Genomic DNA, 15,027 nt, shown 5'->3' on the forward strand with positions numbered 1-15,027 from the left:
GGCTGCTCAGCCACTCCCAATAATATTATGGAGAGGCCCTTAATGTGAATATATTTTACAGCCCTCCCTCCACAATTTGCACTGAATACCTCAGACCTTCATTTCCGGTTATATAGGGCATCCACCAAAACATTAGTAATGGCACAGTGCCAAAAGGGTCTTGAACACTAAAAGGTGTTGGGGTGTGTTTGTGTGTATGCGCGGACATTCACTCAAGTGCTGGAGAAAGGCCCACTTTGGTCAAGGAGGGATGGCAATAAATGCGGCCTTGCCTGTGTCACCCACATCCCGAGAACAAACTCTGGCCTCTTGTGCATCCCTGATTTTAATTGCTCCACCATTGGCGGCCGTACCTTCAGCTGCTAAGCCCTAAGCTCCGGAATTCCCTCCCTAAACCTCCCTGCCTCTCTTTCCTCCCTTAAGATGCTCCTTAAAACCTTCCTCTTTGACAAAGCTTTTGGTCATCTGTCCTAATATCTCCTTATGGGAGTCAGTGTCAAATGTTGTTTGATAACGCTCCTGTGAAGTGCCTTGAGACGTTTTACTATGTTAAAGGCACTATATAAATGCAAGTTGTTGTTGTTGTTGTAAAATAACTTTCATCTTGGTGGTTGGACAGATGTGTCAGCAATGTGTTGTTTGGCATCATCTTGACTTTGTGACTGAATTCCAAGTACTTACAGACTTTGCTTTTCCCGTTTTGTTCACAGATTTGTGTGGTGTAGCGTTGAGGCAGCTGCACACTCTTCAGGATTTTAGCAAGTTTATATTCCAACCAAGGGATTGTAATGGTCCAGGAAAATTGGTAAATAGTTTTACTTTGCGTATGTCAAAATGTAGGAAGCTATGAAAATCACTTTCTAGGAAAAAGACATTTCAAGCATAGAATCATAGAATGGTTACATCACAGAAGGAGGTCATTCGGCCCATCGAGCCCATGCTGGCTCTCTGTAAGAGCACTTCAGCTAGTCCCACTCCCCCGTTAATATACTCCAAATGTATTATGGGTCTATCTCTATGCGCTAACAAGCATGAGAATCTATGCACAACAGGTGCACAGGCTCTCAGTCCCATCGATGCATCATGACTGCATTCTCACATGTTCTGTGCACCATCCACTCAACAGGTCTCATGCGAGGTGCTGGCGCCTGCTGCACAGCAATGCTATGGACACCAAGCAACACATTACAATTTAAAAAGTAAAATATATTTTATCAGATAAATGGCTCAGTTAGCACCACTCTTGCTTCTGAGACAGGATTGTGGGTACAAGTCCCACTTGAGCACATAATCTGGCTACAGTGCACTACTGAGGAAGTACTGCATTGTCAGAGGTGTCATCTTTTGGATGAGACATTAAACCGTAACCCCCTCTACCTACTCAAGTCAATGTAAAAGATCCCACGGCATTATTCAAAGAGCAAGCAAGGACTTCTTCTAGTATCCTGGCCAATATTCGTACTTTAACTACCACCTAAAAATAAAAGATTATCTGGTCATTCATTCACTTACTGTTTGTGGGGCCTTGATGGGCACAAATTGACTGCAATGTTTGACAACATAGGAGCAGTGACTGCATTTCAAAAGTAACTCATTAGGTATAAAGCACTCAAACATATCTTGAGGATGTGATAAGCTGTTATATATAAAACTGCATGGGGGAGAAATTCGGTTGGTTAGCACCTTCCCTTAGCGCCACTGGGGGCGATAATGGGGAGCTAGCGACTTGCTGCCTGGGTGCGGCGATGTTACCGCCACCCCTGAAATTCATCTGGCGGTTTGCGGCGGCGGTAACCCCATGCACCACGATCTCCTTCACCCGGAGATCATGACGTCATCTGGCTGCGCAGCGCCCTGGACCCAAAATGCGGTACTGCCCCCTGCAGCATCGCCGGGCGATAACACCAACAGCTGCAGGATGCGTTGTTTGGGAGGCCGGGCACTTCTGGAGTGCTAATTAAAGGTAAGGCCGCTGGTCTTCAGGAGAAATGTGTTTCCTTCCTTTAGGGTGCATTTTGAAAATTTTTAAATGGCACGATTGATCAGCCCTGCACTCTGAGTGCTTAGGGCTGATCATCGAGGATCCTGGTTGCCGTCGGTGGCGAGGGAGCCTGTTCAAATGCAGAGCCTTTGGGAGGGAAGGAGTCCTTGGATCCTGGCAGTGCTGCAGTGGTCATTGTGCAGCGCTGCACCTCTACCGCCCCTCCCCCCCCCCCCCCCCGTTTGGTTTAGCACTCCAGAAGGGAAGTGGTAGCGCTTGATTTAGCGCTCCACTTCATTCCTGGAGTGCTAACACTGAAATTACCGAAAGCTGAGAATGATTAGCGCCTAGCGCTAATTTTTCTAGCTTTCAAAATTTAGCGATATCGAATTTCTCCCCCCATGAGTTTAAAAATGACTTTTACCATCTTAGTACAATGTCCATCTTTTAGCTGGAATTTTATAAAACTTGCATTGTTTTAAGTGAGGTACAAGCTCTGTAAATCCTCAGTGAAAGACTGAGCTACAAGAAAACATGTTCTGTTAATCTTGCACCATCATTATCATCATCAGCTGTAACTGTTATTACTGTTCCTCCTTCTTGTGATGTGAGCACAGTAAAAATGCTGTTTGCCAGTTCGTTGTAGTTATGAGCGTTGCACGCATCTGCAATCTCCTGCCAACCTTCCAGTGTACAGACAACATCATTAAGGATGGTTCGTTCCAAAGCTCCTAAGTATGTACATGATTATAATTAATTTGGACTTGAGTTTTAATCAATTTTCCACAGCATTGACATCACTATTAAATTTACTTCATTGTATTACAAATGAGGACATTAAGTGGCAATCTGGTCCCAATTACTGTGGCCCCTAATTTCCTCAGTGGACAGAACTTCCATCCATAGAAGGTCTCTGGTGGCCTCCCGAGATTCTTCCTACACAAACTCTAACTTAGTTAAAAGTTCACTGCCAGAAGTGTCGCTCATTCCTTACTCTGATCTTCTACGACCTCCACTGGCTCCCTGTCCCAAAATACTGAATTCAAAATCCTTGTACTCATTTACCAATCCCACCATGCCTTTGTCCCATCTTATCTATGTAACGTCCTGCAGCCTAACATCCAAGCCTGCGGCCTATGGTACTCCAACTTTAGCCTACTGTGCATCTCCCTCCTGGAATTCCTCACTTGATGGCAGATCTTTGAGCTGTCTTGGTCCTGTCCTGTGGATTCCACCTCATTTGAATCAGGCCATTAAATTTTTGTTGGGGGGTCATGGGCAAATCTATTGCCCACTCCTACTGTGCCAAGGGGGAATATCAGAGGTTGTAAAGGCCCTCTCTTTCCCTAGCTGGAGTGACTCCAGTCAGAGCTGAAGAAATGATTTAAAAAAATATTTTCTTCCACCCATTTGGACCCTTGGAGGACACCATTCCACCTTACAGGACAGGACGGCTCAAGCTTGGGGGCTGCCACTGATGGACCCTTGCAGGCACCAGTAGCCTGCCCTGGTTATGCATGTGACCCTGTCCCCTCTCCACAGAAGTTGGAATGGGATCTCTGGCCTTGAGCAAGGGTGAGAGGGGGAATTTTAGGCCTAAGGGTTTGAATACATAATTCCCTGAAAGTGCATGTCTAGGTCAATAAAGCCATGACTACACTTCAAAAAGTACTTCATTGTCTGTAAAGCGCTTTGAGACGTCCGGTGGTCGTGAAAAGCGTTATATAAATGCAAGTCTTTCTTTCTTTCATTAAAGAGGGCAACAGCATTTTGGGTTTTATAAATGGGGCATAGAGTATAAGAATAAAGAAGTAATTATACATTTGTACAAAACATTAGTTAGTTTTAGGTGTCCCATTATAGAAACACCTTGGCATTCTATTTGACCCTCAGCTGTGCTTCCGACCCCATATCTTCTCCATCACAAAGACCATTTACTTCCAGCTCCATAATATCGCCTCGCTCTGACCCTCTCTCAGCACATTTGCTACTGAAACCTTCATCTACACTTGTTACCTTCAGACTTGACTATTCCAATGCTCCCCTGGCTGGTCTCCCATCTTCCACCCTCCGTATACTTAAGTTCATCCAAAACTGTGCTGCCATATCCTAACTCGCACTAAGTCCTTTTCACCCATCACCCCGTGCTCGCTGACCTACATTGGCTCCCAGTCCACCAATGCATAGATATTTAAAATTGTCATCCTTTTGTTCAAAACACTCCATGGTCTCGCTCTTCCTCATCATTGTAACCTCCTCCAGCCCTACAACCCTTTAAGAACTTCGTATTCTTCCAACTCTGGCCTCTTGAGCATCCCCCACTTCCTTCTCCCCACCACTGGCGGCCATGCCTTCAGCCTTCTAGGCCCTAAGCTCTGGAATTCCCTCCCTAAACCACTCCACTTCTTTCAAGATGCTCCTTTAAACATACCTCTTTGATCAAGCTTTATGTCACCTGTCCTAATGTCTCCTTCTTTGGTTCAGTGTTAATTTTTGTCTGATTATGCACTTGCGAAGCACCTTGGCATGTTTTACCAAGTTAAAGGCGCTATATAAATGTAAGTTGTGTCCTTACCTTGACCACAATCATGTACTTCCTTCAGAAGACAGAATCCAACTTCCTTCTGATCATTTGAGATGAGCCACAATACTGCAAGCCCGACTGAGAGAGCTGCTGGATTTCCATTCCATTCATGGGTCAGACATTGAATTAGTTCGGTACTTGGGCAATTGTTCAACAAGAATAAATAATCATCTTGGAGAAAAACAATCCAGACACAAAACATTAGAAAGGGTCTATGCAAGGCAGACTGGCAGCACACCAAATTGGATACTAGTCCAACATGACACAGAATGCAACAGACCTATTCAGAGTTGTTAGAACATAGAGGCCTAGATATTGGTTTGACCCGAAAATGGGCGCGGGGATCGCAATGCGCTAGCAACCTGCAAACTTCATGCTGCCTGCTCATTTGCATGATTGTGGCGTTCAGCCTAGCGCTGAACACACTGCAGAGTGGCTGAACACTCAGCTGGGGGTCCAAGTTTGTGCGAGGCTAGCATCAATTAAAGCTAGCCTGCACTTCTTGAAGGAAGTCTGCACCTCTTAAAGGGGAGGTGTTCTGCCTGCTGATCATCATTCAACTGGCTGAGAAAGACCAAGGTTCTTTGATGCAGCAGTACAGGACTTGGTGTAGGAGTCAACTCGAGGAGAGAGGCCCTCTTTCCAAAGGGGGCCAGGAGGTCCTCAAGGCAACAGACAAAAGTGCAATGGCAACAGATAGCCAATGTGGTAAATGCTAGCAGTGTTGCCCCAAGGACATGGACGCAGTGCAGGAAGAAGTTTAATGACCTCACATGAGTGGTCAAGGTCAGTGAATTCATCTTCAAATGCCATATCCCACCATCTGCACCACTAGCCTCACACACTGCTCAATGCATCACACCCCCATCACTCACTGACCAACAATCTCTACCAAACACGACTCATACCTCACATTCATAGATTCACCTCACCCTCACACACTTACCACTGCGGCATGTAAACAGTAAGCGGGTAGTAAGAGGCGGGGTGGGGACTATTAGGGGCAAAGAAGGTGATATATGCTTAGAGGTGCAGGGTAAGGTTAGAATGCTCAATGAGCACTTTGTATCGGTGTTTACTAAGGAGGTTGATGCTGAAAAAATATCGGTAAAAGTGGAAAAGGTAGAAGCAATGGAAGGGGTGAAAACTGATAGACAGGGTGTACTAGAAAGGCTGAGTATGCTTAGAGTGGATAAGTTGCCTGGTCCAGATGGCTTGCATCCCAGGTTGCTAAGGGAATTGGGGGAGGAGATAGTGGAAGGGTTTGCCATAATTTTCCAATCTTCCCTCGATGCGAGGAAGGTGCCTGAGGATTGGAAAGTGGCAAATGTGACACCATTGTTCAAGAAAGGGTGTAAGGACAATCCTAGTAACTACAGGCCGATCAATTTAACATCAGCGGTGGGTAAAGTTTTAGAAACAATAATCAAGGAAATAATTAACGGGCATTTGGGAGAGGTTTAAGCTAATTAAGGAGAGCCAACATGGATTTGTAAAAGGCAGATTGTGTTTGACTACTCTAATTTAATTTTTTGATGAAGTAACAGGGAGGATTGATGAAAGGAATGGAATGCATGTTGTCTACATGGATCTTTGGAAGGGGTTTGACAAAGTACCACATAGAAGGCTGGTTAACAAAATTGAGGTTCATGGAATAGGTGGGTCAGTGGCAGCTTGGATAAGGAATTGGCTTAAGGATAGAAAACAGCGAGTTGTGGTAAATGACTGTTTTTCAGACTGGAGGATGGTAGATAGTGGTGTTCCCCAAGGGTCAGTACTGGGGCCACTGCTTTTTTTGATATATATAAATGACCTGGATAGTGGAATACAGAGTAGAATTTCTAAATTTGGGGGTGTGGCAAACAGTGAGGATGATACCAAGGCACAAAATTCCTGATGTTGGACAGGGAGGAAAGTTTGAGGCCTGAGTAATTTGGGACAGGGAATCTAATTATACTAGGATTCTGTCCCATTTTTACAGGCTGTTTAAATTCCAGTGGAGATCTTTCACTTGTGTCCTCTATCTGAAGGGGGCAGTCTGCAGGAGTTCCTGCCCTTCCCTGGGAAATATTGAAGCATGTGAAAAGACCCCAAACCTCTACTAGGGAAAGGAAGTTGAACACAAAAGGGATCAATTACCTTTCCAATGAGGACAGCTTGTTCTATTGAGAGCAAAAGATCTGAAGAGGGTTTTCTTTGGGGCTTCATCAAGCCTGCTCTCCACGACTGGAGCAGCATGGTGCCGCTCCAACATTCTGGTTGGCGTTATGGTACAGATGCCACTGATGCACCTTTGCCGGCACAATGCACCCACCCCTGCCACGCAATCGATATCACCCCTGGAATTTGGGCTGAGGTCTCCAGCTTGGGGCTAAGGTGGGTTGGGGTTACATTCTGCTGGAAAAAATGAGCGGAGTAGATCCCTAGGAATTTCAGGACTTGAATTCCAATTTGAGCCAGGTTGCTTGGATGAGGATGGGAAGGGAATGGCAGGAACTGGGGAATTCTCCAAAGGGAGGGAGAATAGTTCACCCTAATAGTCAATTATTGCATGTCATCCAGTGGTTCAGTTGGTATCACCCTTGCATCTGAGTCAGAAGGTTGTGGGTTCAAGTCCCACTCCAGAGACTTGAGCACAAAAATCTAGGCTGACACTCCAGTGCAGTACTATGGGATTGCTGCACTGTCGGAGGTGCCTTCTTTCGGATGAGATGTTAAACCGAGGCCCCGTCTACTCTCTCAGGTGGACGTAAAAGACCCCATGGCACTGTTTTGAAGAAGAGCAGGGGAGTTATCCCCAGTGTCCTGGCCAATATTTATCTCTCACTCAACAGCACTAAAACAGATTATCTAGTCATTATCACATTGCTGTTTGTGGGAGCATGCTGTGCGCAAATTGGCTGCTGTGTTTCCTACATTACAACAGTGACTACACTTCAAAAATTACTTCATTGGCTGTAAAGTGCTTTGGGACGTCTGGTGGTCGTGAAAGACGCTATATAAATGAAAGTCTTTCTTTTTTCTTTTATACAGCAAATTAACACTGGCAGCAAGTCAGGGAGACATGGACTGAGTTGTGGCACAGGCAGCTAAATGAGGGAGACAATTACATTTGTAATTTTTTGTTTCAAAAAGACTATACTCAAAATGTTCTCAGGACCAAAAACTCACAAGGCTGACATTCCATAAATGCCAGTATGTGACTGCCTGTGACCTCTGGTGCTAATTACGCCAAAGGAGTCAGAGTGAGGTCTATTTATTTAAAGGACATGGACAGACATCCGCACCACTAGTGATGCCTCTCAAGGACCCACCTGCCTAAGGAGGCTGGATATCCTGACATAGTGAGCCAAGTCAGAGGGAGGGAAGTGCTATCCACACAACCCTCCACCACTCGAAAGAAAGAAAAAATGCTCACTTGAACCCACAATCTAAGGCGCCCGAAAGATTTTCAAAAAACATTTCTACTTCATAATGCAGGCCCTGCAACACCACTGATGCAGCTGAGACATGTACTTCCACTTGGCGTACTGGCCCAGCATATCACCAGTTTGGCAACATGGGAACTCCTGACCTGAACGGATCAGCCCTGATCCCTGACCCCTTACACTGCTAGCCCTGCTTGGGGTGGGCAAAGACTCCACCCCTTACAATACTTTTCAGAAACTCTGGTGGGGGTGGCTTTTACTTACCTTTTCTGAGTCCCAGTCTAATTTGCTCTCCCGTCACACTAGCACCAGGGTCATAGAATATGGAATGGATTTGGAAGGTCCCGAGTAAGTAAGGGGTAGCTTAATAAGTCTGGGGATAAGTTCCAAATGAAGAAGGGTAGTTATGTTTTGGAAAGAGATTGGCTCACTGTGGGACATAATGGCCCGATATTTACAGGGAAGCTGCAGGGAGGTTGCAGGGGCCCAAGTCAGTGGCTGGGAAACCCAGAAATACCAGGAAGGCGCAGATCCTGACGAATTTAACTGCAGGGCCTCATTAGAATTTTTTTTACTCTGAAAGCCTGCTGTAGAAGACAGCAGTCAGGAACAGCTGGGGACAGTCCCCGGCAATCAAGAAGATTGGGGGTAAGTGGGGGTGGGGGCTGGGGGGGGGATTGGAGCACGGCAGTGGGGAGACACCAAGGGAGGAGACATCGCGGTGTGGGGGATGGGGGGGAGTCATTTAAATGCAATTAAACTGGAAGTAGATGCGTTTGTGGTGGGTTGGGGTTGGGTTTCCCACTTTTTACAATTTAACCCCCCCCCGCCCCACCCCGACACTGTCCTGCCTGTCCAGGGGACGTTTTTTTAAAAAAATACCTGCAATGCCTCAGATGAGACAAAAGTGTAGATTTTCCAATTGGGTGTAAACTGGCCCAGAAATGGGGCAGTGCACAAATTGCCCAACACAGAGAGCACTGACCCTGCCTCATTAGAACACCGTCGATGACCTTCAGTCATGGGAAATATCTGTGATTGGGAGCTTGCCCACTGGTGGTGTTACAAGATTTAAACATCTGATGGGACTCTCCACAGAGTGGCTCATTTCCTGAACAGGGCCAAAATTCTTCAAAAGCAAGTGAAGCAAAGGTCTTTCTTCAGCACCGAGCATCACAGGCACTGAAGAAAAGCAACCCTAGGGTAATGAAAGAAGGTGTCCATCAGTGCGAATACCATTGCGTACCTGGGAGATGTGCAGAAACTCCTAATAAGTAGTGCTGGGAACCCACTCTATTTCCTATAATGAGCCTGACCCCGCAAACTTGAAGGGGTCAGAGTGTAGTCATACCTGCTCTGACGGAATTCCAGCAGGTGCCCAGCCAATTCAAAAAAATCAACCCTAAACTGTCTGCTCCTAGACTGCCTCTAGCCTTCAGTTTTAAAGCACCAAACTAGGGGTGACTGAGACCAATTAAATGCACAAATATGTTCATTTATAACATTTAGGGTTATGAGGTCCTTCAGTAGACTACATTTCCTTTTTAAGCTAAATAACAGAGAGAGAGGAGATTTTGTAATAGTTAACCTCACAACATAGGTTATATTCAGAAGGACGTTTCCATCTAAACTCTCATTCCAATATTAATCACATTTACCAGAATATAACTAAATCACTTCTTAGCTCCTTACCCAAGCTGAACTTTTTGGACTCATGAATATATGCCATTGCCCCAGAAATCTGCCCCCGTCTACACATGCAGAGAGCAGCCTTCTTGTGCACACCACACTTATTGTAGACAATCTGAGCCAGGGCCATGCATGTGTCCATGCTTCGTGGCTCAGTATCTCCATAATCACAAATCACCTCTCCCAGAGCTTCAGAACACGTCAGTCTAGCGATGACAAGAGAAAGAAAAAGTTTTAGCAAAGAATCAAAAGGGTTTTAAATAAAAGAACAAAAAATACTCACAAGCTGTTGGATGTAAAATGATCTATTAATTAAGAATATTAGATGAAATTCAACTTTGGTGGCGCGCACAAAATGGGCATTAGTGGATCAGCCACCAATGGGAAAGAAAATCGTCCGAGGTGTATAATGGGTGGTCAATCTGCTGTCGCTCATTTTGCACTCCCGCAGAAGTTGAATTTTAACCCCTTACATTCTGCTTATTTAGTACTATATATATTTGAATATTGCGTGGACTACTCAACCAGTGTGCATTATCTTTGGGAAGATGCAAGTCATTAATAACTCTCATGTGCTGAATATACACCCAAGCTACAGGAGGCTGCCAAAGCTACTTAAAGATGATTAACACCTGGAATTTCAAAGTACATTGCTATTATATTGCATGATATATCAAACAATATTAAAATATTTCACAGGCAGGCTTTGACTGGTGCAATGGCGATCTTCGGCTCCAATCTACAACAGTCTGGGAGCAAAATTCAACTTTGGCAACAATGCTAAACGCACGCTAGTGAGTTAGCCGCCTGTTATACATCCCGTCCGACTTTCCTTTCCATTGAAGTCAATGCTTCCAGTTAAAATAATGGGGAGTCAATTACATAAGAAGTAAGAGCAGGAGTAGGCCATACGGCCCCTCGAACCTGCTCCGCCATTCAATAAGATCATGGCTGATCATCGACCTCAACTCCACTTTCCCGCCCAATCTCCATATCCCTTGATTCCCCTAGAATCCAAAAATCTATCTATCTCAGCCTTGAATATACTCAAAGACTCAGCATTCACAGCCCTCTGGGGCAGAGAATTCCAAAGATTCACAATCCTTTGAGTGAAGAAATTCCTCCTCATCTCGTTCTTAAATGGCCTACCCCGTATCCTGAGACTATGCCCCCTAGTTCTAGACACTCCAGCCAGGAGAAACAACCTCTCAGCATCTACCCTGTCAATCCCCTTCAGAATCTTGTATGTTTCAATGAGATCACCTCTCATTCTTCTAAACTCCAGAGAGTATAGGCCCATTCTACACAATCTCTCATCATAGGACAGCCATCTCATCCCAGGAATCAATCTAGTGAACCTTTGCTGCACCGCCGCCAAGGCAAGTATATCCTTCCTTAGATAAGGAGACCAGAACTGTGCACAGTACTCCAGGTGTGGTCTCTGTACAATTGTGGCAAGACTTCCTTACTCCGATACTCCAACCCCCTTGCAATAAAGGCCAACATGCCATTTGCCTTCCTTATTGCTTGCTGTACCTGCATGCTAGCTTTCTGTGTTTCTTGCACGAGGACACCCAAATCTCTTTGAACACCAATTGAAAGTTTCTCACCATTTAAAAAATATTGTTTTCCTATTCTTCCTACCAAAGTGAATAACCTCACATTTCCCTACATTATACTCCATCTGCCACCTTACTGCCCACTCACTTAGTCTATCTATATCCCTTTGCAGACTCTTTGGGGGGAAAATTGGGTTGCTTTGTGCCTCCCGTTAGCGCCTAAGAGGGTGCTAACGGGGTGCAAAACAAGTAGCGCCCGGGCGTGGCACCGCCCACGCCACCCGCGAAATTCAGCGGGAGGTCAGCAGCGGCGCCCACTGGTAGTGCCCCGCGGCGCTGCGCCGCCAGCGATGACATCATCGCCGTGCGCAGTGCCCCGCTCGCGCCCCGGCTGCGATCTTCGGGAGCGCCCCCTGACATACCACCGGACGCTATGTCCGATGGGGTCAGGGGGGCCTACCTGCGGCCAGGGAGGTGCAATTTAAAGGCAAGGTGCTCTTGAGTGCCGGGCTCTTTTGCCGGCACTCCCGATCCCTGGGGGCCCAGCTGGGCCCCGGGTCGCGCTGCACAAGGCCCCTCCCCGTTAAGAAGGTGAGGAAAGTCTGCAATACCGCGGCCGCCAGCGCCCCAAGAGGGATGCAGGGCGCTTCCGGTAGCGCCCCGCTTTCCTCTTGGGCCGCAACCACTCAACTTCCGGCGTGGGGGCGCTAATTTTTCCAGGGCGCTACGAAGTTCGCCCCAAATTTTTAGCCCTTTGCGTTCTCCTCACAGCTTACTGTACCACCTAGCTCTGTATCATCAGCAAACTTGGATACATTACACTCGGTCCCTTCATCTAGGTCATTAATATAGATTGTAAATAGCTGAGGCCCTAACACTGATCCTTGCGGCACCCCACTAGTTACAGCCTGCCAACCTGAAAAAGATCCGTTTATCCCTACTCTCTGGCCTAGAAATTGAGTTTGCGCTGCGCCAGGGCTTTAGCGCCGGAAGTTAGCGCCGGCGCTAAGTCCCTTTGCGCGCGCCAAAAATTCAGTAGCGCCGCGCCCAAACGGCTGCCGGCGCTACTGAAGGGTTTTAGTGCCTGAAAACTGGCGCAACGCGCCGCATTGCGCCGCTATTCCAGCGCTGCGGCGCCCGCTGCGGTGCGGCAGGCTCGGGAAGTGCAGGCCTCCTCCTTCCGTTAAGGAGGAGCTGCCTGCACCCGGCCGCGGCCCGCGCAAATCTCTTCAAAAATGAGCCCGGCACTTCGGACAAGTGCCGGGCTTGTATCTGTTCCGGGGGGGGGGGGGAGAAGTCCGGGGAGGGAGCTGCGGGCAGGCGGCCGGCGGGAAAGTGGCTGGCCGCCGCGCCTCCTTAAAGCGCCGGCGCAGACTCCGGCAACACTCGTTTGCCGGAGTCTTAGTTGCGGCTGCCACTGGCGAGGCGGCCGCAACTGAATTTCGGCTTGGGGCCGGGTTACCACGGCAACCGGGACGCTGCGCACACCGATGACGTCATCGGTGCTGGCGCAGCGCTACCGGTCTACCGCCGCGGAAGGGCCCCAGGCAATTTAGGAACCGGCGCCAATTGCAGCGCTAGGCCCTCTAGCGCCGCAAAATCGGTGCTAAGGGCACTGAATTTCTAGGCCTCTGTTTTCAGTCTGTTAACCAATCCTCTATCCATGCTACTATATTACCCCCAACCCCATGAGCCCTAATCTTGTGTAATAATCTTTTATGTGGCACCTTATCGCCCTCTGATCCCGCTCCTTCCCGCAGTTTTTATTAACCTGCTCATTATTTTAAACCCTATAGCATTGTCAAAAGGAGCCCATATGGTCACATCGGTTTCATTGATAAGGTTCTGCACTCTTGGGAACCTGGCTACTCTAAAAAAGTGAAGAGCCTTCTCTTGCAGATGGTCATTTTCCTTCAGAAAAGTGATGAAGTCCTTCACCAGGACAAACAATGGGAGTAATTTTAACCCCCCAAAACAGGTGGGTTTGGGTCGGGTGGGAAGTTAAAGGGGGAAAAATTGAGTCGCGCCCCTTTGGGGCGCTAACTTAGTAACGCCCCGAAAGAATTAGCGCCCCCGCGGCCAAAATTCATTGGTAGCACCCCAAGAGGGAAGCGGGGCACAACTAGAAGCACCCTGCCTCTCTCTTGGGGCGCTGTGAGGGAACATCATGGCACTATGTGCCGCAGCGGCATTTGCTGCGGCACATCGCACCGCGGTACTGCAGGCCTTACTCCCCTTCTTAAAGGGGAGGGGCCTTGTGCAGTGTGACCCGGGGCCCTGCTGGGCCACCAGGGTTCGGAGTGCTGGCAAAAGAGCCCGGCACTCAAGAGAAGTGCCGGGCTCACGGAGCGCAGTCGACACTCCACGGGGGTGGGGGGGCGGGGGCTGCAGAGGAAGCCAGGGACGGCAATGGAGGCAAGTGCTGGCAGGTAGCCAGCAACAAAAATGGCCGCCCGGCACCTCGCCTTTAATTAGCGCTGCCCCGGCCGCAGTTAGGTGTTAGATCCGTGTATCTTGATATTGTGTGTCCTTCAATAACTTGACAAGAGACTGCAGGGAACAATCAACAGGTGTTTACTGGATGAGGGTTACTCTAAAACTAACTGTACAGATCCCTACTCAGGGTTTATATACAGGTGTGGTCACTGCCGGTACTACAGTATACAGGAGCTGTAAAAAGTAGTTCTCCCCTTAAAGGTACATACACTACAATTCCTCCCCTTTTAGATTAACAGTACCATAACATTCATTTAACAATTAACACTTTTAACATGCAACATTAACTGAAAATAGTCCATTTATAAATTCAGTCTTTGGGGCGGCTTCCTGATCCTTTCTGGATAGCGCCTTTCCTGAGTGTCTTGCTCTTGGTGCGGAGGCGATTCTGGCCCCATCGTCGGTTGGTTCATCAGCTTCCGATGCTACTGTTTCTGGGGTAGATGCTACCTGTATGTCGGGTTCATCACCAGGTACGCGAGACATGGGGTTGACTCGTTCCTGTGACTCTAGGATCTGGTCAACATGGCGTCTCACAATGTTCTCCCCAACATCCACTGTGTACATTAGTGGCCCCTGCCGTGTGCATATCGTTCCTGGTTGCCATTTCTCTGTTCGGTAGTCGCGGGCCAAGACTGGTTGCCCTACATTGAAGCTCCTTGTCGGCTTCTCATTGATGTGCTGGAATTGCTTATTCTCAACATCTCTTCGTACATTTGGTCTGAGCAAATCCAGACCTTCGGTTAAAGAACATCATGGCCGGGGTCTGGTTGGTGACTGCATGTGTCGCATTTCTGTAGGCTAACAGGAAATTGTCCACCTTATGCTGCAGTGGAATGTCGTCATCGCACATGGCCCTTACTGCTTTTTTTAAAGTTTGTACGAACCTCTCAGCCAATCCATTTGTGGCTGGATGATATGGGGCGGATGTGTAATGCCTTACCCCATTCCTTCTCATGAATCTTCGAAACTCTTCGGACACAAACTGTGGTCCGTTATCAGAGCAAATCTGCTCTGGCAAGCCGTTCCTGGCAAATATGGTCCGTAGGACTGCAATAGTTTTCTCCGCGGTGGTGGACGACATTTTGATCACCTCAGGCCATTTCGAGTGCGCATCCACGGCTATTAAAAACATTGAGTCCATGAATGGACCAGCAAAATCAATATGCACCCGTTGCCATGGAGATGAGGGCCACTCCCATGGGTGTAGAGGGGCATGTGGTGGTGCATTTTGGACCTTCTGGCATCCTGAGCAGCTCTTTGTCAGGTCCTCGATTTGCTGATCGATCC

At 47.6% G+C, this 15,027-nt stretch overlaps 1 protein-coding gene across 2 annotated transcripts in view; it reads right to left on the reverse strand.

Moving 5' to 3' along the window:
* Positions 1 to 2,422: 2,422 nt before the first annotated feature.
* The window catches only part of LOC147121212 (clathrin heavy chain linker domain-containing protein 1-like), a 155,594-nt gene continuing 142,989 nt past the window's right edge, over positions 2,423 to 15,027 (reverse strand). For both annotated transcript variants that reach the window (XM_085981359.1, XM_085981358.1), the window contains 3 exons: positions 9,686 to 9,888; positions 4,557 to 4,736; positions 2,423 to 2,712 (listed from right to left, as the gene is read on the reverse strand). In XM_085981359.1, the coding sequence (XP_085837485.1) occupies positions 2,504 to 2,712; positions 4,557 to 4,736; positions 9,686 to 9,888 (592 nt within the window). In that variant the 3' untranslated portion in view covers positions 2,423 to 2,503. The remainder of the gene's footprint in view (positions 2,713 to 4,556; positions 4,737 to 9,685; positions 9,889 to 15,027) is intronic.

Source organism: Somniosus microcephalus, chromosome 3 (genome assembly GCF_052327205.1).
Source record: "Somniosus microcephalus isolate GS21.2 chromosome 3, FLI_Smic_1.0, whole genome shotgun sequence".
NCBI lineage: Eukaryota > Metazoa > Chordata > Chondrichthyes > Squaliformes > Somniosidae > Somniosus > Somniosus microcephalus.